The sequence below is a fragment of the Tamandua tetradactyla genome, chromosome 4 (genome assembly GCF_023851605.1).
Source record: "Tamandua tetradactyla isolate mTamTet1 chromosome 4, mTamTet1.pri, whole genome shotgun sequence".
NCBI classification, from domain to species: Eukaryota; Metazoa; Chordata; class Mammalia; order Pilosa; family Myrmecophagidae; genus Tamandua; species Tamandua tetradactyla.
In genome coordinates, this window is record NC_135330.1 from 82,986,161 (window position 1) to 83,014,091 (window position 27,931).

Below are 27,931 nucleotides of genomic sequence, written 5' to 3' on the forward strand. Positions count from 1 at the left end.
ACGGAGGAGGCGTAGCGCCCGCTTTGCGCCCCGGGGCCGACAGAGGGTGCTACGGCGCCTGCTCCCCGCCCGGGGCCGCCAGCCCAGGCCGCGCATGCGCGTGGGTAGGGACGCCTCCGCGGCGGCTGCCGCGTGGCAGGGAGGGCGCCGGCGCCCCGCCCCCGTGGGAGGGAGGGGAGCGGCCGGGCCCTTGGACCCCCGGGCTCTGGGCACGCCACTGCTTGCGGCCTTTCTCACGCCCCTCACGCCCCGCAGCCGCCGTCCAGCCCCGGCCGGAGTGCCGGACCCCCGCTTGTGTCAGACTGCGTTTGGTTCTGGTGACAGTTCGGAACTAGTGCCGAGGCTGGAAGCGGGGCGCACGCGAGCCCAGAGAACCCAGTGCCAGGACGGGATGCAGGAGGCCGTTAGTAACGTCCAAGCACTTGTTGAAATGGCACCCTTTGGGGAATTATTGGATTGAGTAATATATCTATTTACTGTTAGTTTTACCTATTTCTTTTTATCATTTTTAACGTGCCTATTAGAAAACTTCCAGTTAGATTTGCGGCCCTTGCTCCGTTCTGCTGCGTGGTGCACGGGTTTGGGGAGCCTGAGTCCTGCCAGCTGCAGTTCCATTCTTGACCAGGTGAGCTGGGCCACCAAGAATTTACAGGCTGAGCTGCGACGCAAAAGCGTCTATTTTGGGGTCTTAGACTTGCAATTCTAGGAGCGCAGATTGAGGTAGCAATCCAAACTGTGTCCATCTTGGGCTTTCAAGCAGGGGTTTTTAAAGAAAAGGCGTATATAAGTTGTTTGTAAGAAATTATGATTGGTGGATATTTGAGGCTTTCCAAACCTCCTTCAAGTTCGTTTAGCTGTTCCTGGCATCCAGGTGTCCTCAGAACTGTTGCTTTGGGTTTTGCATACCTTGACAGCTTGTGATTTCTGTTAAGAGTGCATAGGAGCAACCTCCTAAGTGGCCTCGCAGTTCCGTTTTAAATCTATTAGCCACAGCAACTCCATTTTGTTTTGTTTTCTCAGCTGTCATGGGCAGAGAGCATCCTTTCATTTCTTGACCTCCCCAGAGCCAGTCCTGTCTCCTGGGCAACAAGTATGCTATTTGTTGAGATGAAATTAAAGGTCTTCCCCACACAATTTAAAACCCCAGTGTATTAGTTTGTTAAGCTGTCAAAATGCGATATACCAGAAGTGGGATGGCTTTTACAAAGGAAATCTAATAAGTTTCAAGTTTATAAATTTAAAGAAGTGAAAGTCCAAATTAAGGCACCAACCGGAGGTTACCATCACTTACAAAAGGCTGATGGCTCTTCTGAACACCTCTGTCAGCTGGGAAGGCACGTGCTGGCATCTGCTGATCCCTTACTCCTGGGCTCCAATGCTTTCAGCCTCTGTCCCTGTGGGGGTTCCTCACTTTGCTTCTCTGAGGCTGGCTTTCACCTCTTGGCTTCCCTTGCCTCTCGCCAGGTTCTGGCTTGTGTAGCATCTCATGGGAAACCACATGGCTACATCTGCTGGGCTCCAAGCATCTCCAGACATCCGTTTCTCTGTTCTCCAGGCATCAGCATCTGTGTCCTCTCTCCCTGTCAGCTCCGAAGCAACTGCCTTCCAAGCATCTGCATTTGCTCTGAGCTCTCTCGAAAATGTTTCCTCTTTTAAAGGACTCCAGTAAACAAAACAAGACCCACCCTGAACGGGCAGAGTCACGTCTCCATCTAATCAAAAGGTCACACCCACAATTGGGTGTGTCACATTGCCATGGAGATAATCAAAAGTTTCATACCTACAGTACTGAACCAGGATGAAAAGAAAGGGCTGCCCCCACAAGATTGGGTCAGGATTAAAACATGGCTTTTCTGGGATATATAATAGATTCAGACAGGCACACCCAGTATGTAGTTTTGAAATTGAGTTAGCTTTGGGAGTGATGTAACTGTAAGACATCACTCTTATTTTGGCTTCCAAAATTTTCACTGTGGAAAAACACAAAATACTTTTGTTGGTCATTTTCTCTTTGTATGGTACCAGACATCTGCTCCTAGGAATGCTACAGAGGGGAAGTGTTCAGAGTGCCTTGAGAAAATAGACCCCACTACGGCAAGAAAAATATCATCATTATAGCTTACAGGTCAGCGCTTCACCCACACCATATGCCTTTTTGCAAAGCCATTTCAAATCCTTGAATACCGTAGTACCAGTTCTACTTACTCTATGTTACTTGGCCATTAAGGGAACAATCAGTAAGAAAAAGATAAATGTCTTTGAAGCAGTCTTGTCCCATCACCCTCCAGCCATCATCAGTACTTGTCCTTTCTCTCCATTCCCCCTCCTCTAGCTGGTCTCTAAAAAAAAAGAGCATGCAAATATTTGTGTGTATGTTTCAACTTTCTGAACTTTCCCATACCCTGGGCTCCAAGAAAGCTAAATACATTTTAACTTTTCTATGCCTAGGGATTGCTTTCTAACATCCTAACCCTTTCCATTAAAGCTCACCAGCAGCACTAGCCACTAGAATTTTTAAATTCAAGAAAATTAAGCCACTTTGTCAGAAGGGAATGCTCTGCCTCTACCCGACATTTTGGGGGTGCCTCTTCAGTTCCCTTGTCCAGACCCACTATCCTATTAAAAAAATCTGTATTGAGAATGCCTTGAATTTGGTGGATGTGATCCTTTATCTTGGTAGATGAATTTAGGAGGGAGCCTGTCTTGAGGGCTTCAAGCCATCCTTAGTTACTTTCTAGGCCAGACTCTACTTTTTGCCACAGTCTTTGAAAAAATGTCATGTGGGGAAAATGAGGCAAAGTGAGCTCAAATATCTGGTCCAGAGTTTGGGGATCCAGTTTCCCTGAACTGAAGGATTTTCAGCCATCTTTCAGCAAAATAAACCAGGGTTTGATCCCTTCTACCATTAGGTGGATGTTCCATCTAAGAACGAGCTAAATATCAGGATTGGTTAGACCCTGAAATTCAGTTCTAGTCTGGAGTATGTTCAAGAGAGCTACAAATGTAGGCAAGGGTAAAGAAAAAAAAAATGAAAAAAGGTCAAGGAAGAAAATAAGATGATCTAAAAACAATCTTCAGAAAATGATGACCAGTGTTCTGCATCTTTCCTAAAGACAGAACAAGAGAAAAAGAATGAAGGAAAGTTTTGATGGATTTGGGTTAGATAAGAAAATACCCTGCAAATGGAGATTGTTAATGAAAAAAAGATGGATTCTGCATCTTTGGAAGTCTAAAAATCTGCATAGAGTGTGTCCAACCCCATTTGACTTCTAAAAATTCCTAACAATCCTGAGAGTTGGTGCTTTTCTTTTTCTTAAACTGAATTACTGTATTAGGGTTCTCTAGAGAAACAGAATCAACAGGGAACACTCACAAATATAAAATTTATAAGTGTCTCACTTGACTGCGGGAATGCAGATCCAAAATCCACAGGGCAGGCTTTGAAGCCAACGACTCCGATGGAGGGTCTGGATGAACTCCACAGGAGAGGCTCGCCAGCCGAAGCAGGAATAGAGCCTGTCTCTTCTGAATCCTCCTTAAAAGGCTTCCCATGATTAGATTAAGCATCACTCATTGCAGAAGACACTCCCCTTTGGTTGGTTGATTACAAATGGAATCAGCTGTAGATGCAGCTGATGTGATCATGATTTAATTCTATGAAATGTCATCATTGCAACAGACAGGCCAGCCCTTGGCCAACCAAATAGGTACCACAACTTGGCCACGTTGACATGTGAACCTGCCCATGACAATTACCTACACTGTTCTGGATGTTTGGCAAGATGTGAAAAGCTTCCTGAAGACAGGGATCCTTTTCTGTCTGTTCTTTTATTCCTCAGAAATCTGGCCGTTATATGCTAATTGCCTAAGTGGCTCAAAAGCTGCAAACCTTTCCCTAAGGGCCTTCAAGGAAGCCTGGGAGATTGCAAGTGGGCATTGGTTCCGTTGGTTCAAATCCAGCTAAGCTATTCCCTGTTCCCTCACTGTTGTGGTCTAGGGCTAATACAGCAGCACTTAAAAAGCAAGGTTGTTTTGAAGTCTCAAGATAATGTTTATGTCCTTGGCATATAATAGAAACTCAAATAAGGTACAGTTATGTCTATTATGGTATTTGCCAATGCAGAATAGTACCCACCTGAAGGTATGGAAGTGAACCATCCTTATTCACTCTGTGAGCTTCAGACTAGGACAAAGAATATGGCCACGTCACAGGGACTTCCACAGAAGCCGGTCATTGTCAGGCTGCCTAGACCTGGGATGAGGCATGAGAGTGAAGTCTGGTTTTTAGGCAAACTTTTGGGAGGCGCACTAGATTTCCTAATGCCAGACAAACATCCAAGAGATCATAGGATATACATCTTTTGAGCAAATGTTGATTTATTATCTTAGGTTGTAGGCATTTACAAAACAAAACAGGGACATCAAGTGGGATTCTAGCACATAAGTAGACTACCGTGCAGGATTAGCCACCAGCACTCGCAATGTGGGGTTTGGTCTTCCCACAGAAGCACCCCACACACACAGCATTCGTTCATTCCCATAGACAGCAAGCTTCCTGTGGAAAGGAAAACCATGCCCGCCTTGTGTGGAGTCCTCTCTACCTGCAGCCCCCACTTCCCATAATTCTAAGGCCCCCATTCAGCATCAGCTTCTGCGTGATGAGGGGGTTCTCCTCTCTCATGCCCCTCGGTCGACCCTCTTGACAGAAGAGACCGAGGGAGACTTCTGCCAGCCCGTTGCCGCTGTGCTGGTGCAGCCACCCTATTCCTGGGGCGTTTCAGGCTCTTCATCCTCTTGCCCTGAGGGCCCAGGGGCCAAACTCTGGCTTTCTTCTTTGTACCAGGCCCTCGCAGTGTTTTCTTTCTGCCTGTGGCAGAGCCCAGCTTCTTGGAGGAGCCTTTCCGAGAGGAGAGTCGGGCTTGGCTGGAAGCTAAGGTTGCATTTGGTAACTTTCTAGCAGCTTTCTCTGACTGCTCCTTGAGCAAGTCCAAGACTGTCTCTGAAAAATAAACATGTATTTCACAAGGAATATAAGTCCTGGAAAACAGCTACACAGGAAGCACACCAAGGAAACCAACGTAGGCTGCATGAGGGTTATTTCATATAAATTCTTTAAAATTAATATTTTGAATTCTCTTAATTGGCCTTAATCTAAATATATATATATATATATATTCACCCTAACCACAGCTAAAAAAAAAAAAAAGTAGCTTTATTTAAATATGTATATATTCCAATGGAGCATCCTTTCTTTTCTGATTCCCCACCCTAGCCCAAGAAGAATTCATCATTCTTGAGGCCCTCCCAGTCCCTTATATATGCTTCTATACCACAATCTTAGTACTATGTTTTTTTATTTTCCTACACTTCCTCCTCCCCATCCCCCTTTTGACTCTGAATTCCTTCAAGTCAGTGAGTTTAGAGTCCAACTCTATATCCTCAGGACTTAGCACAGCACCTACAGCAGAGTTAAGTAGTAAATGAACATTGCCAAATGAATGAATATATGAACAATTGAATGGATGAATGGAGAATGACAGGTCACAAGAGAAGCGGGTGTCACTCTCACTTGCTGTGGCATGCTGAGAACCTGTATAGACTGAGTCACAAGGAACACTCTTCGCCTGAAAAATAGCCCCAAGGAAGAACTGAAGATCCCCCACACACACCCTGGGAGAGATTGGAGTGTTTGCCAAAGGCGCTATGCCTGTGCCTCAAGGCCAACACCCAACTAAGACTGAAAGACAGACTCACTGGCACGGGGCCTGAACTGGATCAGCTTACTCTTGGTTGTCACCGGTACTGGTTTGTATTTGCACTTGCCAGGGGGTGCTCGCCTAAAACATAGAGAGAAAAGGTGAGGACACAGGCTCTGAAGATGTGACCAGGAAATCAAGGTCACTAGAGCGCGTACATTTGGAAGAATTGGATTCATCCCTCAGTTATCCATGGGAATGGGGTAGATGTAGTAGAACATAAGCTCAGATGGAGGAAAAGGGCAGGACACTGAGGCACCTCAGGTGAGTCCTGGGGGAACATATAGTAATGGTGTTATGGTCATGGTTAGGGCCACAGACAGAATTGATGGGATCCTGATGACCATGGGCAAGTCAACCTTGCTAAGCCTCAGTTTCTGCATCTATAAAATGGAGAAATAATACCAACACTTCACAAGGAGGTGGTGAGGATTAAATGAGATCTGTGTGCCTGGAACACTGTAAATGATTGATAAAAGAGTGAGATAAAAACACAAGGAGGAGTGCCCAGCAGGTAATAAGTGCTCCATACAAGATGACACTGACAGTTCTTCTGCTGCTGCTGATGATGGTGGTAATGAAGCCATTGAGAAAAACCCTCCAGGAGCTCGGGACACAGCCCCTTAGATAATGCCACACAAATTCTTAAGTTCCCTCAGGAACTTCCCCTGGGTGCAACTTCTGAAATATTAGGGACTTTGAAGCTTGGGAATGCTCTTGCCATACATGCCCAGGACAGAGGTGGGACCTCACACCAGTCCCCGCTACCTTCTTTGCCTTACTCCAACTCTGTCACTTGCTGCCATCATTCTCACCCCAGCTTTTAAAAAGGAACTTTATTTAATGAGCACTTATAAAGAGCTTAGGCAGTATTCTACATAAGATACAAATGTTAACCCGGGGAATCCTCATAGCAACCCTGTGAAAGATAGGTATTATCACTATCCTCATTTCATTATCCTCAGGTGGGGAAATGAGGCTCACAAAGGTTAGGAAACAGATCCCAGATCTCATGGGTTATCATCAGCAGAGCTGAAATCCAGGATTCAGGGTCCATGTTCTTCACCATCATATTCAACTACCTCTCAAGGAAAATGGGAAGAAAGGATAGAAGAGGAAAATCATATATAAATAAGCCATGTGTCCCTGCAGAATTCTAGGATTTAGAGGAGAAACAAGCTGAATAAGTTGAATAAGGAAAGCAGAAAGAAATCTGGATCCACTGCTACAGAAGCTTAAAAAAAAAGTCTACATAATTCAATATAAGTATAACTGAACAGAGTGGGTGAGGCTGAAAGGACTTTGATCCACAAAGAGAACTGAGTTCCTGTCCTGGGCCCCCCTCTTACTAGCTGCACTTTACCAAGAAATTTATTTGTGTAGGCTTCAGCAACTGTACCACAAATTGAGGATGTTAACCTGCCTCATGGGATTTCTTCAGCATTAAATGAGATCCTGCATGCAAAATGCATAGCACAAGACCTGGGTCACAATCATTACTCAATAAATGTCAACTTGAGAAAAGGGAGAATAAGTAAGGATTTTTTCCATGTGGAAAAGGTTTTATAGTTGCTTAATGTATGGCCTCTCATGGCTGTTCCAGACATAAAGGAGAGTTAAAATGATCCCCCAACCAAATCAGAAAACTGTCAAAGGGAAGAAAAATGGATTCCCTCAGGAACTACCAGTATAAAGAGTAGGAAAATCCCTGGCCCAGGCATTATCTACCCCCTGCAGCACAAGACACTGGGTCTGTTCCATCCCAGGCACAGGGGACTGACTATGTGCTGGCCCAGATGCAGCCCAGAATTCACACCCAGGGCAATCTGTGCTCTTGGCTATCAGCAGAATGCCCCGGGCACCCATGCCTCAGGGAGCCTTGGTCAGGGCCTGTGTCTCTTCCAGGAACTTCTGAGAACATATAAACCAAAAGTCCTATTGCCAAATGGAAGCTGAGCTGGGCCTGGCCCCTGGTCTCTGACCAGTGACTGGACCTACTTGCCTAAAGTCTACTGAACACCAACCCAGACGTGGGTTAGGTAAGCCCATGGGAAGTTTTCCTCTGCAGATCTATCTACAAACTAATTCACGGCAATCTGGGGCAAGGATCCTGAGATAAATCCGGTGCCCTTCTCAGGTTCCTCAGAAAGATGTATTTTACCACCCCACCCTGGGGCAGACAGACTGACTTAAGACCCAGTGACCCCAAAAGTGGGGAGCTGTGTTGTGGCTTCTGCCTGGATGGTTGGAGGCTGGTTAGCCTTTGAGAGAGGTGGACAAATAAGGAGAAGTAAACAGCAGAGAGTCTACCAAGTGAACAAATATTGCCACAGTGGAGATGCTGAGAACTCTGACATTTAAGATATTTGCCAAAGACTCTGAGACCTTAGCCAAGCCCGAGGGATAGGACAGTAATGCTTACCCAGGTGGTCAGAGGTGTAAACCAGTTGTCAGATGATCCAAAACAGACTTTTCCAGAAGCATATAAAAAAAAAGAAAACAGGAGCCACAGACCTAGACTAGTCATCCCAGAAAAGCTCAAGACCCTTATTTCTAACCGCAAAGAGGCCATTTCCCAAATATCCCATAGTTCCTTTAGACACTTTGTTTTATGTTTGTGAAAACTGCTTTTCATCTGAAGCATGAATTTGCTTCATTGATAAACTTCTCCAAATCTTGGGAAGATTGATTTTATTACCTGCCGTGGAGGATAAGGACTGACAAAGCAGCACCCATGAAGAAAATGAGACCAGCTCTCACCTTGAAGGGTCGGCAAATTTGTAAATAGATCCATGTGGCATATAAGCACTGGGGTATGAGGTGGCCAGAAAGTACAGCTCCCCTAAGGAGACAGGGACAGGGAGGCAGGACATCAGACAGGACTGAACACAGAGCTGAATTTACAGTAAATAATAAAAAATGAGGTTATGGCCCCAGTAACAGAATCCTGGGATCCTGGTTGGCACCCGGCCTTCACCGGACTGCGAGCTCCTTGAGGGGAAAAACCATCTTCAAACCCCCAGAGCCCAGCTCCAAGTGTGGCACATTGAAGTAAGCGGACTTCTTCCTTATCTCTGAATCTCTGTTTCCTTCCCCATGTCTTTTCTCTATAAAGATTCTCTGGGAAACCTTGGAAATAGGAATAAACAGGCTGAAGACCACTTATTATTCACTTTATCTCTCTCCCTACTTTAGTCCTTTAGTTTCCCTCAGTTTCATTCTTTTCCTTGTTTTCACCTTAAGTCCTTGGATTCCTCATTTCCTTGTTTCCCTCCCCCCTTTTCAGCCTCTCCTTCCTGTCCTCTTCACATCCCACAAAAATCACTTCTACCCACTCTCTCCTTCATTTCAGGAGAAATAGCAAGAGTCCCTGGTTCCTCCCATTTACTTCTGTTCAATGTCTAGAGAATGCTCTTCCTTTCTCAGAGAAAGTTCCACATTCCACCTTGTTCTGCAGTATCTGTGGGTACTGGGTTTATGAGCCCCAGCTTCAGAGTTAGGCAAATCTGGATTAAAATTCTGGTGCCACCAATCTCTAGCTGTGTCATCTCAGGCAACCTATTAACCTGCATAACCCCCAAGATATTTATTTGTAAAATGGGGATAATAATACCTCACAATTGCTAGGTATTAGATTAGAAAGTGTTCAATAAGTACTCAGTAGTTACTATTACCTTCTTATCTCTACTCCTGTAGGACTGGTGTTATGTCTTACACATCCAGGTAAATCTCGCACAGTGTTTGTATAATTGTATTGAATTGAATCGTCTCACTGTTATGTGCCCTCCACAACTCTCCATTTTATGGAAGAAAACAGCCATTACATTGCAAACTTGCAAAGCCTAGAGGATTCTCGAATTTGCAGAGAGTAGTGACCAGTGTTTGTCTTGTGCTGACTGCAAGCTTCATGGTCTTTATAGAGCACCATACCCTGTGTCAAATCTGCCTAAAAGATGATTTTGGGTGGTGGCAAACTATATGTATAATCTTCCCCTATCAGGGGGTCAAAGGAGTTAGGAGACACCCTACCCTAGAGCAGTGTGCCCCTGATTGGAAACCCCAGGCTCAGTGAGAGGTGATTCTCCATTATGTAAATGAAGCATCTGCCAAGGGTCCCCTTGTGCACAAGTCTCCCGTGAGTGGGGTCCCCAAATCACACAAAGACCTTCCTGGTCTAAAGAAGAATTTAAAACCCAGGAATCCTGCATATTCCCTACATATTGACTATATGTTTTAAGCATGTCATAGATTTTCCATTGCATTTTTAGGGGAAACCAGAATGTTTGAGGTAAATTCATCTGTAGTATCTAATTGGCATTTAAAACTATGTATTTTTAGGGGGAAAAAACCCAACCAGTAATAATGTGCCGTGTAAAACAAATGTATGCAGTGGTAGAATGCTTTCTTGCCATGATTCCCCATGCATGAACACCCACCCAAAAAAAAATGTTTTTTTAAAGCAAATACATGCAGTGTGACTTTACTGCAAGCAATGTTACTTTGGGCAGCCCTCTTGGGAGTGTACTTCAGTGACAGTCAGAAATCTCATTCATTCAACTCAACAGTGGGCTGCTCCACACCAGTTACTAATGCAGAAGTTGTTTATTCACACCAACTATCAGCTATAAGAACTCAGTAAATAAACTACAGTGATAGTTGGGGCAGAGGGAAGCAAAATGGTTCAATTAAAAAGACCCTTTTACCTTTAGCCCATGACTGTTAAAAATTTATGAAATAATGCTCAGATCTAAAAATGTCTACAAGTTGAGAAACTGAATCAGTTTACGCAAAAACACAAAAGTAAGCAACTCTGGAAGAAAATAATTTGCCTCATGAACACACTCACTGGCTTTAGGGCCGCCCTTGAGCTAAATCTGGTTTGTGAACAACCTGGCAAGTCCGTTCCATAAAATTCAGCCAAGGACGCTTAATTCTGTTTGCTAGATGTACTGATTAATGTTCAAAAACTGCCTGTTTTCTCCTGAAAGAGTCTAAAGTCACAACAAAACAAACCACCAAAGCCAGGGTTCCTACGTTCATTTGAAAAGGGGCAAGTCAAAGTAGACGGCAGTCCAGGGCCCAGGGGACAGGGGACAAGCCTCCCATGGGGGTCTCCTGCCTCTGAGGGTCTCCACCCTGCAGGAGGCTCCAGCTTTCATGTCATCCACTTTCCACTGAGCATGATTCTGCCAATCTGTGTTTTTTCTCCTTTTTTATATGTTTGGACTTCCAATTTGGAACTCTCACAGACTTTTTTCTATTCAAAATGACTAAATTTTCCAAAATATCCTCTAATCCCATGAAATGGTCATCTCAACTATCTATTCATATGCTAGCTAAAAGGAAAGAGTCCAGGAGCTGACAGACTCTGTTTATAGCTACCCAAAGTAAAGGTCTTTGTGCATCCACCCCATGGCTCAGAAGAGAAAGAAACTAAGTACTTAGAAAATCTACAATCTGGTTTAAAAGAAATAGAGAAGCCTTGTTCTGGAAGGAACCCTGAGAGATCACTTTATTCTTTTTCTTGCCTCCAAGCATGACTATATCCTGTACCAAATACTGAAAATATCATGGGCCCTGTAATCACTTAGATAAAATTTTATCTAACATAAGCTATTATGAAAAGCTGAAATTAAAAATGAATTGGCTGATTACAAAAGTTTGGGAAATTTGTTAGAAGTATGCCTCTCTCCCTCTCCTCTCTTTCACTCTCTCTGTCATTATGTGTACATGCACACAGGCCTGGCCTTACTGGTGCATTAAACATGTGTCTATCCTGTTCATTGGGTAGCTTCCTACCTTTACTCAACCTCTCAAGAAAGAAATTCACCCTTGTTCACTTCTATCAGTTGCCTCACAAAGTCTTGGCAGGGTCAGAAGGAAGGCTGACCCAGCAACGAGCTGCACACCAGAGGTGACCCCTCCCAGCCAACACTGGAAAGATGAACATATATTGCTCATTCAGTCTGACCCCACCCATGGTCAGTTGAAGGCTTTTAAAGAAGAAGAGAGACTCTTTGACTGCTTCTTCAGCCAATGAGCCTCTCCTGCAGAGTTCATCCAGACCTTTCATCAGAGCCACCAGCTTCACAGCCTGCCCTGTGGATTTTGGACTCGCCATTCCCACGGTTGCATGAGATACTTTTCTAAACCTCATCTCTACAGACATATCCTGTTGGCTCTGTGTCTCTAGAGAACCCTGACACAATAGTCAAAGGACTGAGAAGACCCAGGTGGAGACCTTGATCTGCCCTCCATGGGGTGTGCAGTTCAACCCCGAAAGAGTAGACTGGCCTATCAGATTGTTTCCTCATTGGCAAAAGACGCATCATATTCACATTGCTGGGGTGGGGGTGGGGGGTACTGTGATTAGTAAATAAAGATGAAAAATATAAGGAACTTAGAACAGTGTCTACTACATTATAAAAGATAACTACAGGATAGTGATAACAGTAGATACGGTAGTTATAGCATTTCAATAACAACAATAGAATAAATTCACTCAGTGCCTGTTATTATCTCAGTTCCTGAAAGCAGAACTCAGATAACCCTGTGTCTGTTACCTGCTTCATCTTCAGCAAAAGAGATGATGAACTTGCTGTAGATGCTGATCATCCCTGGGAAAGCACAGGCCTCAGTGCTGCCTAGGCAAATGTCCTGTTTCTTCCATTTCTTGGTTTTTCTATCTTCCTGTAAAGCCATAAGTCGACTAGATGAAAAATAAAACCTTATATTTTAGGAATCCAGATTTCCACACCACAGGATACTTTTTCTCCTAGAGTCAGGGAATCCTTGAATTCTAGGACTATGTCTCCCATAAAGAAGGCAATAACTAGTCTTCCCCCAAACCAAAAAGCTACTTCAGAGATAGTTCAATCACCTACTTGCCCTAAGTGGGGATGCCCATTCTCTATTATAAAAAGAGTTCGGAACTGTATAACGGGACTGGATATAAAAACTCAGAAATGGACAGCACAATAATACCCAATTGTAATGCAATTATGTTAAAACACTGAATGAAGCTGCATGTGAGGTATAGGGTTTTTTTTTTTTTCTTTCTATTAATGTTTTAATTCTTATTCAGTTGTCTTTTTATTTCTTTTTCTAAATCGATGCAAATGTACTAAGAAATGATGAATATGCAACTATGTGATGTTATTAAGAATTACTGATTGTACATGTAGAATGGAATGATTTCTAATTGTTTTGTTAATTCTTTTTTTAATTAATAAAAAAAAAACTATAAAAAAAAAAAACAAAAACAAGAAGCCGGGAGAGAAAGCTAGCAGGCATCGCCATGTTCGCCATGTACCTTTCCAGCAGAGAGAGAAACCCTGAACATCATCGGCCTTCTTAAACTAAGGTATTTTCCCTGGATGCCTTAGATTGGACATTTCTATATCCTTGCTTTAATTTGGACATTTTCATAGCTTTAGAATTGTAAATTTGCAACTTAATAAATTCACCCTTTTAAAAGCTGTTCTGTTCTAGTATGTCACATTCCAGTAGCTAGCAAACTAGAAGAAGTTTCATTCAGCTAGTTGTATGACTCACAGCTTCATTCCTTCTTGTGGCTGCTCAGTAGTTCATTGTATGTATATACCATAGTTCCCCCTTCCATTCCTTAGTCATTTGAACCCTTAGGCCACCTCCGTTCATTGTGAATCATGGACACTGACATCATAAACACCAGTGTGTGAGTGTCCATCATGTCCTTACACTGAGTTTCTCCAGGTATATACCTAACAACAGGGTTGCAGGATCATATGGCAACCCCACCCCTAGCCTCCTGTGGAACCACCACACAGCCCTCCAAGGGGCTGCTCTTCTCAGTTTCCCTACCAATAGTGAATAGGTATATCACGTCTCCTTGTTTTCTCTAGTACTTGCTTCTCTGTGTTCATTTGTTTTTAGGAAAACTGATTGCTGTATTCTTTTTTTTTTTTTTTTTGGCTGTAGTTTTTAATGCTAGAATTGACTTTTTTTTTTCACAATCACACAGTCCCATTGCAAAAGCTATATCATACAATCATCTTCAAGAAATATGCTACTGGAACACAGCTCTACAGTTTTGGGTACTTCCCTCTAGCCACTCTAAAACACCATAAACTAAAAAGGGGATATCTATATAATGCATAAGAATAAATTCTCCAAGTTCACTCATTAATGATAGTTCATATCAGTGAGACCATGCAGTATTGTACTTTTGTTTCTGGCTAATCTCACTCAGCATAATGTCCTCAAGGTTCAAAAACATTGTTACATGCTTCATGACTTTATTCTGTCTTACAGCTGTGTAATATTCCATTGTGTGTGTATATATATATACCACAACTTGTTTAGCCACTCATCTGTTGTTGGATATTTGGGCTGTTTCTGTCTCTTGGCAATCATAAATAGTGCTGCTATAAACATTGGTGTGCAAATGTCCAATTGTGTCCTTGCCCTCAGGTCCTCTGAATATATACCTAGTAATGGGATTGCTGGAGCATATAGCAATTCTATACTTAAGCTTCCTGAGGAACCACCTAACTGCCTTCCAGAGCAGTCGTACTGTTTTACATTCCCACCAAAAGTGGATAAGTGTGCCTCTTTCTCCACATCCTCTCCAGCATTTGTTGTTTTCTGATTTTTTGATAATGGTCATTCTAGTGGTGTTAGATAACATCTCGTTGTGGTTTTGATTTGCATTTCCCTAGTAGCTAGTGAAGTCGAGCATCTTTCATGTGCCTTTTAGCCAATTGTATTTCTTCTTCTGAGAAGTGTCTGTTCATGTCTTTTGCCCATTTTTAAAAAATGTATTTTGTATTATCAAACCAAAACAACACACAAACATGAGCATTCTTAACATACAAACACTCTGTGTATGATGTACAATCAATGGCTCACAATATCATCACATAGTAGTATATTCATCACCATGATCATTTTTTAGAACATTTGCATCACTCCAGAAAAAGAAATAAAAAGAAAAAAGAAAAAATTCACGCATATCATACCCCTTACCCCTCCCTGTCATTGACCTCTAGTATTTCCATCTACTCAATAGATTTTAACCTTTGTTCCCCCTATTTTTTTCTATACCCCTTACTGTTTCCTTTCATTGTTCACTAGTATTCCAATCTACTCTATTTGAATGTTTTTTCTTCCTAATATTATTTATTATTAATTCATGTTTTTTACTCATCTGTCAATAACAAATTTAATCAGTAAATAAAGCAACATTTATGATGTGCTCAGCCCTGATGGAGATTGTTTAGCTAATTATATCCATGATAGTCCAGTGAGGTAGATTCCATTTCTCATATAAGGAACCAAGGCTGAGAAGGGCATTTGTGTGCTTGATTGTGGAGAAGCAAACAGCAAGCTTTGAAAACAGGCTATTAGGGATTAATTAGTGGAATGGTATGAATATTTCCTTCCTGTTTTGTTATGAGTATATTTATATTTGTACATAAAGCCTATATCTTGTTTTCCTTTTATTATATGACTTACTTATATTGTTCATGTTATAGTATTTAAGTTATAGGAAAGCAAATTCAAAAGTGAATGTTACCTAAGGATTTGCCCCTATTCTGGAGAGATTTAGTGCATTTCTGGTTGTAAGACAATTTAGTACCGTTAGGCGAAACATATGTCTATTATTGTGTTCTATTTAGAAATTAAACATGCTTCAAGATGATGTATATAACTGCCAAACTGACAAGGTTTGGACTGTGATGGCTAGGTTCTGATGTCAGCTTGGCCAGGTGATGATGCCCAGTTGACTGTCAGGCAAGCACTGGCCTGACCATTGCTGCAAGGATATTTCATGACTGGTTGATAACCAGAAGGTTGATTTATTAAATCATCAATCAGTTGATTGCAGCTGTGGCTGACTACATCTACAATCAACTGAGGGCGCATCTCCTGCAAATGAATAATCCCATCAGCTGGGTGTGTTCCGATCAGTTGGAGAATTTTAAGGGTGAAGAGAGAATTTTTACTGCTTCTTCAGCGAGTGAGCCTCTCCTGTGGCATTCATGCAGAACCTTCACTGGAGCTGCCAGCTTCACAGCCTGCCCTACGGATTTTGGACTCTTCCATTTCCACATTTGTATGAGGCATCTTTATAAATCTCATATTTATAGATATCTCCTGTCATTTCTGTTTCCCTAGAGAACCCTGACTAATACAAGCAACATCCTATGTGGACTGATTTCTAAGGCCTCTCAATGTGATGAAACTATGCACTGCCATAAAGTTAGAAGTACCTCTCTAACTTTTAAAGTAAGAACTTGACTGAAGATGGTGTTGCAAAATATAGTTAATGTAACACCCACTTGTGTTTTCTAAGAGCTTAATAAATATGAAAAAAAGTAAAAAAAAATAAAATAAAAAATTAAAAAAAAAAAAAGAGTTCGGCACTGCCCGCCCTCCTATGTGGCACATGACCCCAGGGGCATAAACCTCCCTGGCAACATGGAACAGAAATCCCAGGATAAGCTGGGGCTCAGTATCAAGGGATTGAGAAAACCTTCTTGACCAAAAGGGGGAAGAGAGAAATGAGACAAAATAAAGTGTCAATGGCTGAGAGATTTCAAACACAGTTGAGAGGTTATCCTGGAGCTTATTCTTATGTATTATATAGATTTTCCTTTTTAATTTATGGCATATTGGAGTGGGTGGAGGAAAGCACCTAAAACACTTGAGCTGTGTTCCAGTAGCCTTGTTTCTGGAAAATGATTGTATAAAGATATAACATTTACAATGTGACTGTGTGATTGTGAAAACCTTTTGTCTGAAGCTCCTTTTATCCAGGGTATGGACAGATGAGTAAAAAAAATATGGATAAAAAATAAATAAGTAATAGGGAGGGACAAAGGGTAAAATAAATTGGGTAGATGATAATACTAGTGGTCAGTGAGAGGGAGAGGTAAGGGGCATGTTATGTATACATTTTTTTCTTTTTTCTTTGTATTTCTCTTTCTGGAGTGATGCAAATGGTCTAAAAAAAAGTGATCATGGTGACGAAAATACATGTGATGATATTGTGAGCCATTCATTGTACACCATGTATGGAATGTATGTGTGTGAAGATTTCTCCATAAAAAAATAATTTAAAAAAAGGAGTTCCGTGTCCTGTAAGGTTGTATCACAACAAAAGACTGGTCTTAATTTTATTCTGTCATCTTTAGCTAGTTGATCAACATCACTAAACTTTGGTTTTCTCATTTATAGAATGGAAAACCGTAATAGAACTTACCATAGGAGAGGGTGAAGAGTAAATCAGATAATATACATAATGCCTAGCACATAGTAAGAGCTCAAAAGGTACTAGCTGTTATTATTATTCATTATGTCTCTATAGTAACAGGGATATACTTCATATCTATCATTTATCTGAAATAAAAGCAGGTTTTTAGGGTTGTGCAATGGTGGTTCAGTGGCAAGAATTCTCGCCTGCCGAGCTGGAGTCCCAGGTTCAATTCCTGGAGTCTGCCCATACCAGAAAAAAAAGCAGGTTTTTAGAAGAAAATGAGAATTTGGGTAAACCAGGGATACTCATCAGAATCTCCTGAAAAGGTTTTTGAGCCCAGAGATACCCAAACTCAGGTGATTGTGATGCATAGGCCGCAATTAAGAATCACTGGCTCTATGTTAACCAGTGATATGTGTGGTGTGTGTAGTGGATGGGACCTAATATACACATAATTGGAGACTCCAAAGTACAGAAATAGAGGGTGGGTAATATAAAAAAAATTTTTGAAGAAATAACAGCCAAAAAATGTCCAAATTTGTTGAAAATGATAGACTCACAAGTCCAAGAGGTGCAACAAATTTCAAGCACAAGAAATATGAAGAAAAATACAAGACACTTCATAATAAAATTGTACAAAATCAATGATAGAAAAGTTTAAAAGCAGCCAGAGGAAAAAATGACACATTATGTATGGAGGAAAAAAATATAAGGATGACAGCAGATTTCTCACTGAAAATGATGCAAGGTGGAGGATAGTGAGGCAACATCTTTATAGATTCTATATCCAGTGAAAACATCTTTCAAAAATGAAGGCAAACACCACAGACACACCAACAGTAGTGAGAATGCAGCGGACCACTTGGCAGATGCCATGGATTGGAACAATCACCTTGGCCGTTACCATGGAGCTGAGTTTCCAGAGGATTAAGGAAAACACACCAGGAACCAAAAATGCCAAAACCAATCAATGTATGAGTTACCACCATGGATGCAGAGCTGGAGTTTGCCATCCAGCCAAATACTATTGGAAAACAGCTTTTTAATCAGGTGGTTAAGACCACTGGTCTTTGGGAAGTGTGGTTCTTTGGACTCCAGTATATGGATAATAAAGGATTTCCTACCTGGCTGAAACTTGATAAAAAGGTATCTACCCAGGAAGGTCAGAAAAGAGAACTTCCTCCAGTTCAAGTTCTGGACTAAGTTCTCCCCTGAAGATGTGTCTGAGGAGCTCATCCAAGACATCAGGCAGAAGCTTTTCTTCCTCTAAGTGAAGGAAGGAATTCTCAGTGATGAGATTTACTGGCCCCCTGAGACCACAGCGCTCCTTGGGTCCTATGCTGTGCAGGCCAAGTTTGGCATCTATAAAGAAGAAATATACCCGTCTGGGTACCTCAGCAGCAAATGCTTGATTCTGCAGAGCGTGATGGACCAGCACAAGCTCACCAGAGACCAGTAGGAGGACTGGTTGCAGGTACAGCACCTGAGCACCATGGGATGCTCAAAGGTGCAATCTGAAGATTGCACAGGACCTGGAAATGTATGTAATGAACTATTTTGAAATAAAAAATAAGAAATGAACAGACCTTTGGCTTGGAGTTGATGCTCTTGGGCTAAATATTTATAAGAAAGATGATAGATAATTGACTGCAAAGAATGGCTTCTCTTGGAGTGAAATCAGAAACATCTCCTTCAGTGACATAAAATTTATCATCAAGCCCATCAACAAGAAGGCACCTGACTTTGTGTTCTGTGCCCCAAGTCTGAGAATGCACAAGCAGACCCTGCAGCTGTGCGTGGCAAAGCATGAGCTGCACATGCACCGCTGGAAGCCTGGCACCATCAGTTTGCAGCAGACAAAGGCCCAGGCCAGGGAGGAGAAGCGCAATAAAGCAACTGGAGCAACAACAGCTGGAAACTGAAAATAAAGGGAGAGACATTTTAAGAGGGAAAAGGAGCAGATGATGCGAGAGGAGGAGGAGCTAATGCCAAGATGTCAAGACTGCGAACAAAAAAAAGAACTAAGAAAGTAGAGAAAGAACTCTTAGATCAGATTCAGAGAGCCCAGCAGCTGGAGGAGGCGAGGAAGCATGCCCAGGAGGAGGCCCAGTGCTTGGAAGCTGACCGTGTTGCCGCACTGCGAGCCAAGGAAGAGCTGGAGAGACAGGCTGTAGATCAGATAGAGCCAGGAGCAGCCATCTGCACAGTTTGCAGAGTACGCTGCCAAGACTGTCCTTTTGGAAGAGTCTCAAGGAGGATGAGTTGAAGAGTGACAGCACAGGGCCACCGAAACCCAGGGTGACCTGATGAAGACCGAGGAGGAGGTGCACCTGGTGATGACTGCGCAGCCATCACCCATACAGGAGCCTGTCAATTTCCACGTGCACCAAGAGGAGCCGGAGTACACAGGATAGAGCACCGAGCTCTCCAGCGAGGGCATTCTGGACCACCACAATGAGAAGCGCATCACTGAGGCCGCGAAGAATGAGCGCATGCAGGGGCAGCTGATGACCCTGCCCAGCGAGCTGTCCCAGACCAGAGATGAGAACAAGAGGCCCCACGATGACGTCATCCACAGGGAAAACGTGACAAGTGCAAGACACGGAGGTGGATATGCAGGGCAACACGAAGCAGAGAACCGGCCAGTGTGAAGGTCTGTGAGGCTGTGGGGTGGGGAGGCTGGACTGTGGGGAGGCGACACTGCCCACCATGGCCAGGCACTGCAAGTAAGTATTTTTTTCAGGAGATGAGTAGAAACCCCCTCATCATGTTCCAGTTTCTTTAAAAAGAGAGTAGATATTTCAGAGGAATGTTCTGGAATTGGGAGCTGGTGGAAGCTCCCCTGGTTCATTTTCCCCAATTGTACCATAGTGCCAAACAGGCCTGATTTCTACCATTATTTTTGAATCACTTCCTGATATATGCTTGGAGCAGGATTGATCTGAATTAAGGAAAGATGTCTGTAAAGTCTGAATAACAAACCTCATGCTGCCATGTGTGATAAAAGATTCAGTATAATTAAAGAAAACCACATGGTAGCTTATATTCTGTACCATACTCCTCTTTATTTTTGAAATTAGTGCAAATTGATTCCTGATTTCTATGAAGGATCCATCTTTGGATAGTTGTATTTTTGAGAGGTAAAAACTATTTTGAGAATTAGCTTGAAAACTTTCTTACACACACTGGTTTCCTTTCCCCCTTCACTCAGTTCCGTAAAAAAGCCCCGCAGTGATCATTTGGGACAAATAGTAGAGGAGGACACTCCTGGATGCTTCACACTTAGAGGACTATGTTGTCGGACCCCACCTAAGTCATCAGCTGTAGGGTATAGCATTTATCTATGTGATAATATGGGCTTGCAACATTAGTTTAAAAAAAGGAAAGTTTTGTTCTGTATATTTTGTTACCTTTTCCAAGTTAATAAAAGAATTGCATATTTTTTTAAATGAAGGCAAAATAAAGACTGTTTCAGACATGAAAAAGCTGACAGAATTTATCACCAGCAGACCAAAATAAAAGATATATTAGAGGAAGTTCTTCAAGAAGAAGAAAAACTATATCAAAGTGAATATGCATCTATAAAAGGATAGACGAGAACTCAGTATGATAACTGTATTACTTTCTTACTGCTGTTATATTACCACAACTTTGTGGCTTAAAACAACACACATTTATTCTCCTACAGTTCTGGAGGCCAGAATTCCAAAATGGGTTTCAGTAGGCCAAAGTCAAGGTGTCGGCAGGGTTGCATGTCCTCCGGAGGCTCTAGGGAAGAAGCCGTTTCCTTGCCTTTTCCAGCTTTGGCATGCTGTCCTCATTCCTTGGCTCGTGGACCCACATCACATCACATTTTCCCTCTCCCTTCATCCTCTTCTGTCTTTTGAGATTCACGCCCTTGCGCAGTCCTTCCCTTTGATTGTGCACTAGCCTCTGACCCACAGAATATGGCAAAGGTGATGGGATCGTTTCCATGATTAGGCCACAGAAGACTGTGGCTTCCATCCTGTTGTCAGACTCTCTCCCTTGCTGGTTTTGATGAAGCAAGTTGCCATGTTAGGGAAGCCATGTGGCAGGAAACAGAGGGCAAGCTCCAGCCAACAGCCAGCCAGGGACTGAGGCCGTAGGCCCAGAAACCCTGAAGGAATGAATTCTACAAACAGCCACATAAATGAACTTGAAGTCAGACAGCCTTGAAATGAGACTCTAGACTGGTTGACACCTTGACATTAACTTCATGAAAGACCGAAGAGCAGAGGACCAACTGATCCACAGAAATTGTGAGATAACAAATGTGTGCTGTTTTAATCCACACAAGTTTGGGATAATCTGTTTGGTAGCAATAGATAACTAATATAATACCACTTGAAGATAAACTGTGATAACCTTAAGATGTTTACTATAAATCATGAAATAATTACTACACTAACAAAGTAAAGAATTACAGGCAAACAAAGGAGATAATATCTATCATAAGATATACTCAATTTAAAAAAAGAAGTCAGGGCTTCTGGGACGATGGCCAACTAGAGCAGTTGAGATTAGCCCTGCTCCATGGAAAAGTTAAAGAAGGGACAGGAGGGTGACTGAGTCAGCAGTTTGGGAGTGTGGCTGAGCTGGGAGAGCCTTCTGTGTCACATGGGGCAGCCCTGCTTGCAGAGGCCGAGGAACTGAGAGGCAGAGAGCTGGAGCCTGGCGTGGAGGTGGGGAGCGGTGGAGCCCACGGGAGGGCACGGATGGGAGCCCAGGACTATGAGGTAAGCCAGGCCGTGTTCCTCAGGTGCACTGCCCTCACCAGTGCAGCCCCATGACCGGCGACTCACCCCACACACCTGAACCCCATCACCCACTCCGATTCCCCACGCTCCAGATGTCCCCACCCCACCAGCTCCCAGTGCACGTACCTGCCCCACACCCCACCCCAAGAGCAGCCCAGCCTACCTCTCCTGCATCCCTCCTGAGCACTACCTCCCCCTCCCTGTTCCCTGCAGGCTGCTGCCAGCACTTAAAGGTTGCGGGCACTAACCCCCATACCTAGGCTACCCCCACAACCCCCACCCATAGTGTCACACAGCCTCATCCTGCCCTCCCTGAGCTCAGCGCATCTGTTTACAGCACTCCCAGGCCCAGGCATGCATGCACACAGGCCCCCAATCACATCATTCAGCTCTGGGAATCACACTTTGTGGCAGTCCTAGAACTGCCCATGTACGAAGCCATTAGCCTCACTTCCAAGCTCTAAGAAAGTGCTGACCTGCGCAGCCAGGTCACATCTGCCCCCAATCCACAAATGCGTAGTGCTGACCTGCTGCCACAGCTCTACGCATGCGCACAAAGGGTACCATGCCTTAGACCAGCACACACCAGGGTTATGCCCCCCAGACCACCTGCACAGCTATATCTGCCCTGGCCGCTGGGTGCCCAAGTTCACAAGCATCAGCGTAACATCCCCAACCTGCACCTTTACCTGCCCTGAAACAAATCACCACACTGAGTGCTTCACGCTGTGCCCTGTCCACTGCTGTACAACCATCCCGCAAACATAAGACCTCAGACTACTGAAAGAATTCAACTCCCAAAGTAAATCAAGATATCTGCTTGCAATGAAGACAGCAGAAATCACTAAGCATATCACAATGCACATAGACATAGCTCTGCCTAATGACCAAACTAAAACACCAGAGGAGACACAGATGTTGGAATAACTAATCAAAATTGTTCACACACCTCTACTTAATAAGTGGGATAGCAAATGACATAAAGGAGAACAAGAAGACAGTGGAAGAGCCCAAAGAGGAATTTGAAAGAATAAATAGAAAAATAGTGGAAATCACAGAGATTAAAAACTGTTGACCAAATAAAAAACATACTAGAGACACACAACAGCAGATTTGCAGAAATAGAAGAAACAATAAGTGATATAGAGGACCAGATCATTGACTTCAAAGACTCAAAACAGCAAATGGCAAAAAAAGATGGGAAAAATTTGAATTGGATCTCAGGAAAATGATAGAAAAACAAAAGGCACAAATATAAGAACCATTGCTGTTCCAGAAAGAGGAGAGAGGAGTAAAGGGCTAGGAAGAGTAGTTGAGGATACAATGGGGGAAACCTCCCCAACCCTAATAAAGGACATAAATATACAAGTCAGAGAAACCCAAAGAACTCCAAACAGAATAAAACCAAATAGGCCTTCCCCAAGGCACATACTAATCAGTCTGTCAAATGTTGAAGAGAAGCAGAAAATCCTGAAAGCAGTAAGAGAAAAACAATCTACTACATAATAAGGGAAATCAAATAAGACTGAGTTCAGACTACTCAACTAGCACCCTGGAGGCGAGAAGGCAGTGGTATGATATATTCAAGATCCTAAAAGAGAAAGACTACCAGCCAAGAATTCTGTACCTAGCCAAACTGCCCTTTAAAATTGAAGGAGAGATTAAAGCTTTCACAGACAAATAACTCCTGAAGCAATTTGTCAACAAGAGACCGACCCTACAAGAAATACCAAAAGGAGTTCTGCTGCTGGGAAAAAAAAACAGGAGAGGGAGGTCTGGAGGATGGCATGGAAAAGAGTACCACTAAGGGTAGTTTAAATAATACAAAGAGAAAGAGGAAAAAAGAATATATAGCTCTGACAAATAAAATTAAAAAGATAAGATGGGAGAAGTGGGCTGCTGAGATGAGTGCAAGAAGGGCTGCAGAGAGCCTCCTGGCTTCAAGCCAACAATTAGAACTAGCGGATTTGTCAAAAGACTACCCTTTGAGTGCCAGTGAAGATGAGGGGGAAATTGATGGAGAAAGAAAGCATCAAAAGCTTCTGGAAGCAATCAGTTTGCTTGATGGAAAGAACAGGCAGAAATTGGCTGAACGATCAGAGGCTTGTCTGAAGGTATCAAGAGTTCAATGTCAGTTCTGAAGGAACAGGAGAAAAGCTGGTCCTTTCAGATCTGCTTGAGCCCATTAAAACTTCATCCTCCTTGGCTGCTGTGAAAAAGCATCTGAATAGAGTCAAATCAAAAAAGACTGTGGAGTTACCTCTTAATAAGGAAGGGGTCGAGCTGATCCACAGAGAAGTGGCATTCAATAAAACCTCACAAGCCTTGTCCAAATGGGATCCTTTTGTTCTGAAGAACTGGAAAGCAGAGCAGCTGGTTTTTCCCCTGAAGAAGGAGCAGTCAGCCTTTGCTCCCATTGAACACGTGCTCAGTGGCTGGGAGGCAAGAACTCCTGGAGCAGGAAATTTTTAACATCCTCCATAAGAACAAGCAGCCAGTGACAGACCCATTACTGACTCCGGTGGAAAAGGCATCTCTCAAAGCCATGAGCCTGGAAGAGGCTAAGATGCGCCGAGCAGAACTTCAGAGGGCCCGGGCCCTGCAGTCCTACTATGAGGCTAAGGCTCGGAGAAGAAAATCAAAAGCAAAAAGTATCACAAAGTTCTGAAGAAAAGAAAAGCCAAGAAAGCCCTAAAAGAGTTTGAGAAACTATGCAAGGTTGATCGTACTGCAGCATTAGAAGAACTGGAGAAAATCGAAAAGGCCAGAATGATGGAGCGAATGAGTCTTAAGCACCAGAACAGTGGGAAATGGGCCAAGTCGAAGGCAATTGTGGCAAAATATGACCTGGAGGCTCGCCAAGCTATGCAGGAACAATTGGCCAAGAACAAAGAACTGACACAGAAACTCCAAGTCGCATCTGAGAATGAGGAAGAGGAGGGAGGTGGTGAAGAAGAGGACATGCTCCTTGTCTCTGATGTAGTGAATGAAGTACAAGTGAATACAGATGGACCAAATCCTTGGATGCTGAGAAGTTGGACCAGTGATGCAAAAGCGGCTGAAATCCAGAAAGACCCTGAACAACTGCCAGAGCCTGTAGACTATGAGGATTCTGAAAGTGAGGGAGAAGAAAGACCAGTGGCAGAAGAAACTCTGTTGAAAGAATTTGCAGAAAGGCGAGCCTTTAGGAAAAGGTCTGAGCTCAACCAGGATCCTGAGCTGCTTGGTATTCAAGAGATGAAAGATTCTAGCAGCCAGGAGGTGCTATCTGAATTAAGGGTACTAACTCAGAAACTCAACAAGGAAAACCACCAGTCTAAGAAGCCAAAAGTGAGCTCAGCAGGGACTGTTCACCTAGTTCAGAGAGGAGACTGTCCAGGAAGAGGAAGAACCCCTGTTGCTACAGAGGCCAGAGAGAGTACAGACTCTGGAGGAGCTAGAAGAGCTGGACAAAGAAGGGTATTTTCAAAATAAGGAGCTTCCCAGACCTGTGTTAGAAGGGCAGCCATCTAAGAGGATCGCAAATAATCAGCCTGATGTCCCTAAGGAAAAGAAAAAGAAGGAGCAAGTGACTGATCTACAGAACCTCCTGACCACAAAGTCTCCTTCCGTGAAGTCTTTGGCAGTTCCCACAGCAGTAAAGGAATTGGAAGATAAAGAGGAGGCAGACCAAAAGCAGATGATAAAGGAAGCTTTTTCTGGGGATGATGTCATTAGGGACTTCTTGAAAGTAAAGAGGGAAGCTGTGGAGGTGAGTAAGCCAAAGGACATGGACTTAACACTGCCTGGCTGGGGCGAGTGGGGTGGCACAGGCCTAAAGCCCAGTGCCAAGAAAAGACAACGGTTTCTCATTAAAACTCCTGATGGTCCTCCAAGAAAAGACAAGAATTTGCCAAATGTAATTATCAATGAAAAGCGCAATATCCATGCAGCCGCTCATCAGGTGCGTGTGCTTCCATACCCATTCACCCACCATCAGCAATTTGAAAGGACCATCCAGACTCCTATAGGATCTACATGGAATACACAGAGGGCTTTCCAAAAGCTGACCACTCCCAAGGTTGTCACCAAGCCAGGCAGTACCATTAAGCCCATAAAAGCAGAGGATGTGGGCTACTGGTCTTCCTCAAGGTCAGACCTTTCTGTCATACAGAGGAACCCAAAACAACTCTCCATCCGTCACAAAAAACCAGCTGAAGAAAAACTTAATCAATTGAGTTGCTGAGAAGTGCCACCTTGGTGCCCAGGACCGGGAGCCCTGACTACTACTTATTTGGCCCAGTTTTACTCTGAACTACAGGAACAATTTGAAAACTGGCTTAGCACACTATGGTTAATATTCATTTTAAAAATAAAGGCTTTTTTTTTAATGTACTTAACTGGGAGTATATTCTGCATTTTCTCCCAGCTGAATCTTTTTCTTCAAGTCAGACACCTTTTGACACTCTTCTCCATTTGCAGTTGTCAGAGAATCTCATTTCCTCACCCAGAATTAGGTCGTTGATCTTAAAGTGGAGGGAATTTGCCCTAGTCTGAGCTTAAATACATTACATCAGATATGGTCCATTGTAAATAACTGCCAGTGATTTCAAGATTCAGGAATAGTGACAAGACTGTATTCTTAACTTCCCAAACTAAAATCTGGATGCAGAAACTATGTAATTGGATTCGAGCCTGGTCCCAATCATGAGAACAGGATGGTTCCATACCTGGGTTCTATCCCCATGAGTCTGGCCACTATCCCTTTTGTGTGGGTGTGGCAGCCTCACTGCTTGCACAGGTTGCTGTCTAGAATAGCTAGCACTTTCTGGCTGTGTTTTCATAACAAGACAGGTTTTATCCTTACTTTACAGATAAGATAGATCTTTCAGCAGTAAAGCTCTGTTCTCTTTCCTTCCTAATTCAGGGCCAACTCCTTACCACTGATTCAAGGTATAGATCATTCAAGCATGATTTGGCTACATTGCAGAACCTATGGGCTTCTCAGTTATGAGGAATTTGCCTTTCTTTGGAGAGCAAGAAATAAATGGAAAGAATCCCTGGGGTGGGGGGAAGATAAGATGGTAGAATCAAGAAACGCCTTTTCAGTAATAACTTTGAATGTTAATGGACTAAACCTACCAATTAAAAGATACAGATTGGCAGAATGGATTAAGAAACACAATCCAGCTATATACTGCCTTCAAGAGACTCATCTTAGACACAAGGATACAAATAGATTGAAAGTGAAAATATGGAAAAAGATCTTCCACACAAGTTGTAAACAAAAGAAAGCAGGAATAATTACACTAATATCAGACAAAATAGACTCTAAATGTAAAGACATCATAAGAGACAAAGAAGAACACTATATACTAATTAAAGGGTCAATTCACCAAGAAGATATAACAATCATAAATGTTTACACTTCCAATCAAGGAGTTCCAAACTACATGAGACAGACATTGGCAAAACTGAAAGAAGCAATATATGTTTCAACAATAATAGTAGGATACTTCAATACACCACTCTCCTTTATAGATAGAACAACCAGACAGAAAATCAACAAGGAAAGAGAAGGTAAGTAACTTGATAAATGAGTTAGACCAAACAGACATATATAGGTCACTGCACCCCAAAGCACAAGATTAAACATTCTTCTCTAATGTTCATGGAATATTCTCCAGGATGCATCATATGTTGGGGCACAAAACAGGTCTTTATAAATTTAAAAATATTGGAGCATGTTCTTTGATCACAGTGGGATGAAGCTGTTCCTCAATAACCCCCAAAGAATGAGAACATTCACAAATATATGGAGATTAAATTACACACTCTTAAACAACCTGTGGGTCAAAGAAGAAATTGCTAGAGAAATTAGCAGGTATCTGGAGATGAATGGAAATGAGAATAAAACTTATCAGAACTTATGGGATGCAGCAAAGGCTGTGCTGAGAGGGACATTTATTGCCTTAAATGCCTATATTAAAAAACAAGAAAGAGCAAAAATCGAGGACTTAACAGCAAATCTGGAGGAACATGAGAAAGAACATCAAACTAACCCAAAAGCAAATAGAAGAAGATAAATAACAAAGATTACAGCAGAGATAAATGAATGGGAGAACAAAAGAACAATAGAAAGAATCAGTAAAACAAAATCAGAAATAGAAGGGGTGCGT

The 27,931-nt window shown here is 42.8% G+C and overlaps 2 protein-coding genes, 1 long non-coding RNA gene and 1 pseudogene across 4 annotated transcripts in view; 3 read left to right on the forward strand and 1 right to left on the reverse strand.

The window, feature by feature from the left end:
- The first annotated feature begins 160 nt into the window (after window positions 1–160).
- Window positions 161–27,931, forward strand: part of LOC143681141 (uncharacterized) — a 51,560-nt gene continuing 23,789 nt past the window's right edge. Inside the window, exons 1-2 of the long non-coding RNA XR_013174388.1 lie at window positions 161–625; window positions 20,450–20,599. This is a non-coding gene — a long non-coding RNA (uncharacterized LOC143681141). The remainder of the gene's footprint in view (window positions 626–20,449; window positions 20,600–27,931) is intronic.
- Window positions 621–20,406, forward strand: LOC143681136 (ezrin pseudogene; annotated as a pseudogene). The gene is made up of 3 exons (XR_013174384.1): window positions 621–2,125; window positions 13,026–13,119; window positions 17,811–20,406. The product of XR_013174384.1 is annotated as an ezrin pseudogene (transcript).
- HHIPL2 (HHIP like 2) overlaps window positions 4,365–27,931 on the reverse strand; it is a 41,660-nt gene continuing 18,093 nt past the window's right edge. The window contains exons 6-9 of the mRNA XM_077157915.1: window positions 12,320–12,465; window positions 8,517–8,598; window positions 5,755–5,837; window positions 4,365–4,999 (exon numbers count right to left, since the gene is read on the reverse strand). Of these exons, the coding sequence (XP_077014030.1) occupies window positions 4,626–4,999; window positions 5,755–5,837; window positions 8,517–8,598; window positions 12,320–12,465 (685 nt within the window). The 3' untranslated portion in view covers window positions 4,365–4,625. The remainder of the gene's footprint in view (window positions 5,000–5,754; window positions 5,838–8,516; window positions 8,599–12,319; window positions 12,466–27,931) is intronic.
- On the forward strand, window positions 20,614–27,904 carry LOC143681134 (U3 small nucleolar RNA-associated protein 14 homolog A-like). Its single transcript, XM_077157914.1, is given in 5 exon segments — window positions 20,614–23,893; window positions 23,895–24,226; window positions 24,228–24,397; window positions 24,400–25,132; window positions 25,134–27,904. Coding segments are annotated over 5 exon segments (2,433 nt in total). The 5' UTR covers window positions 20,614–23,560; the 3' UTR covers window positions 25,999–27,904.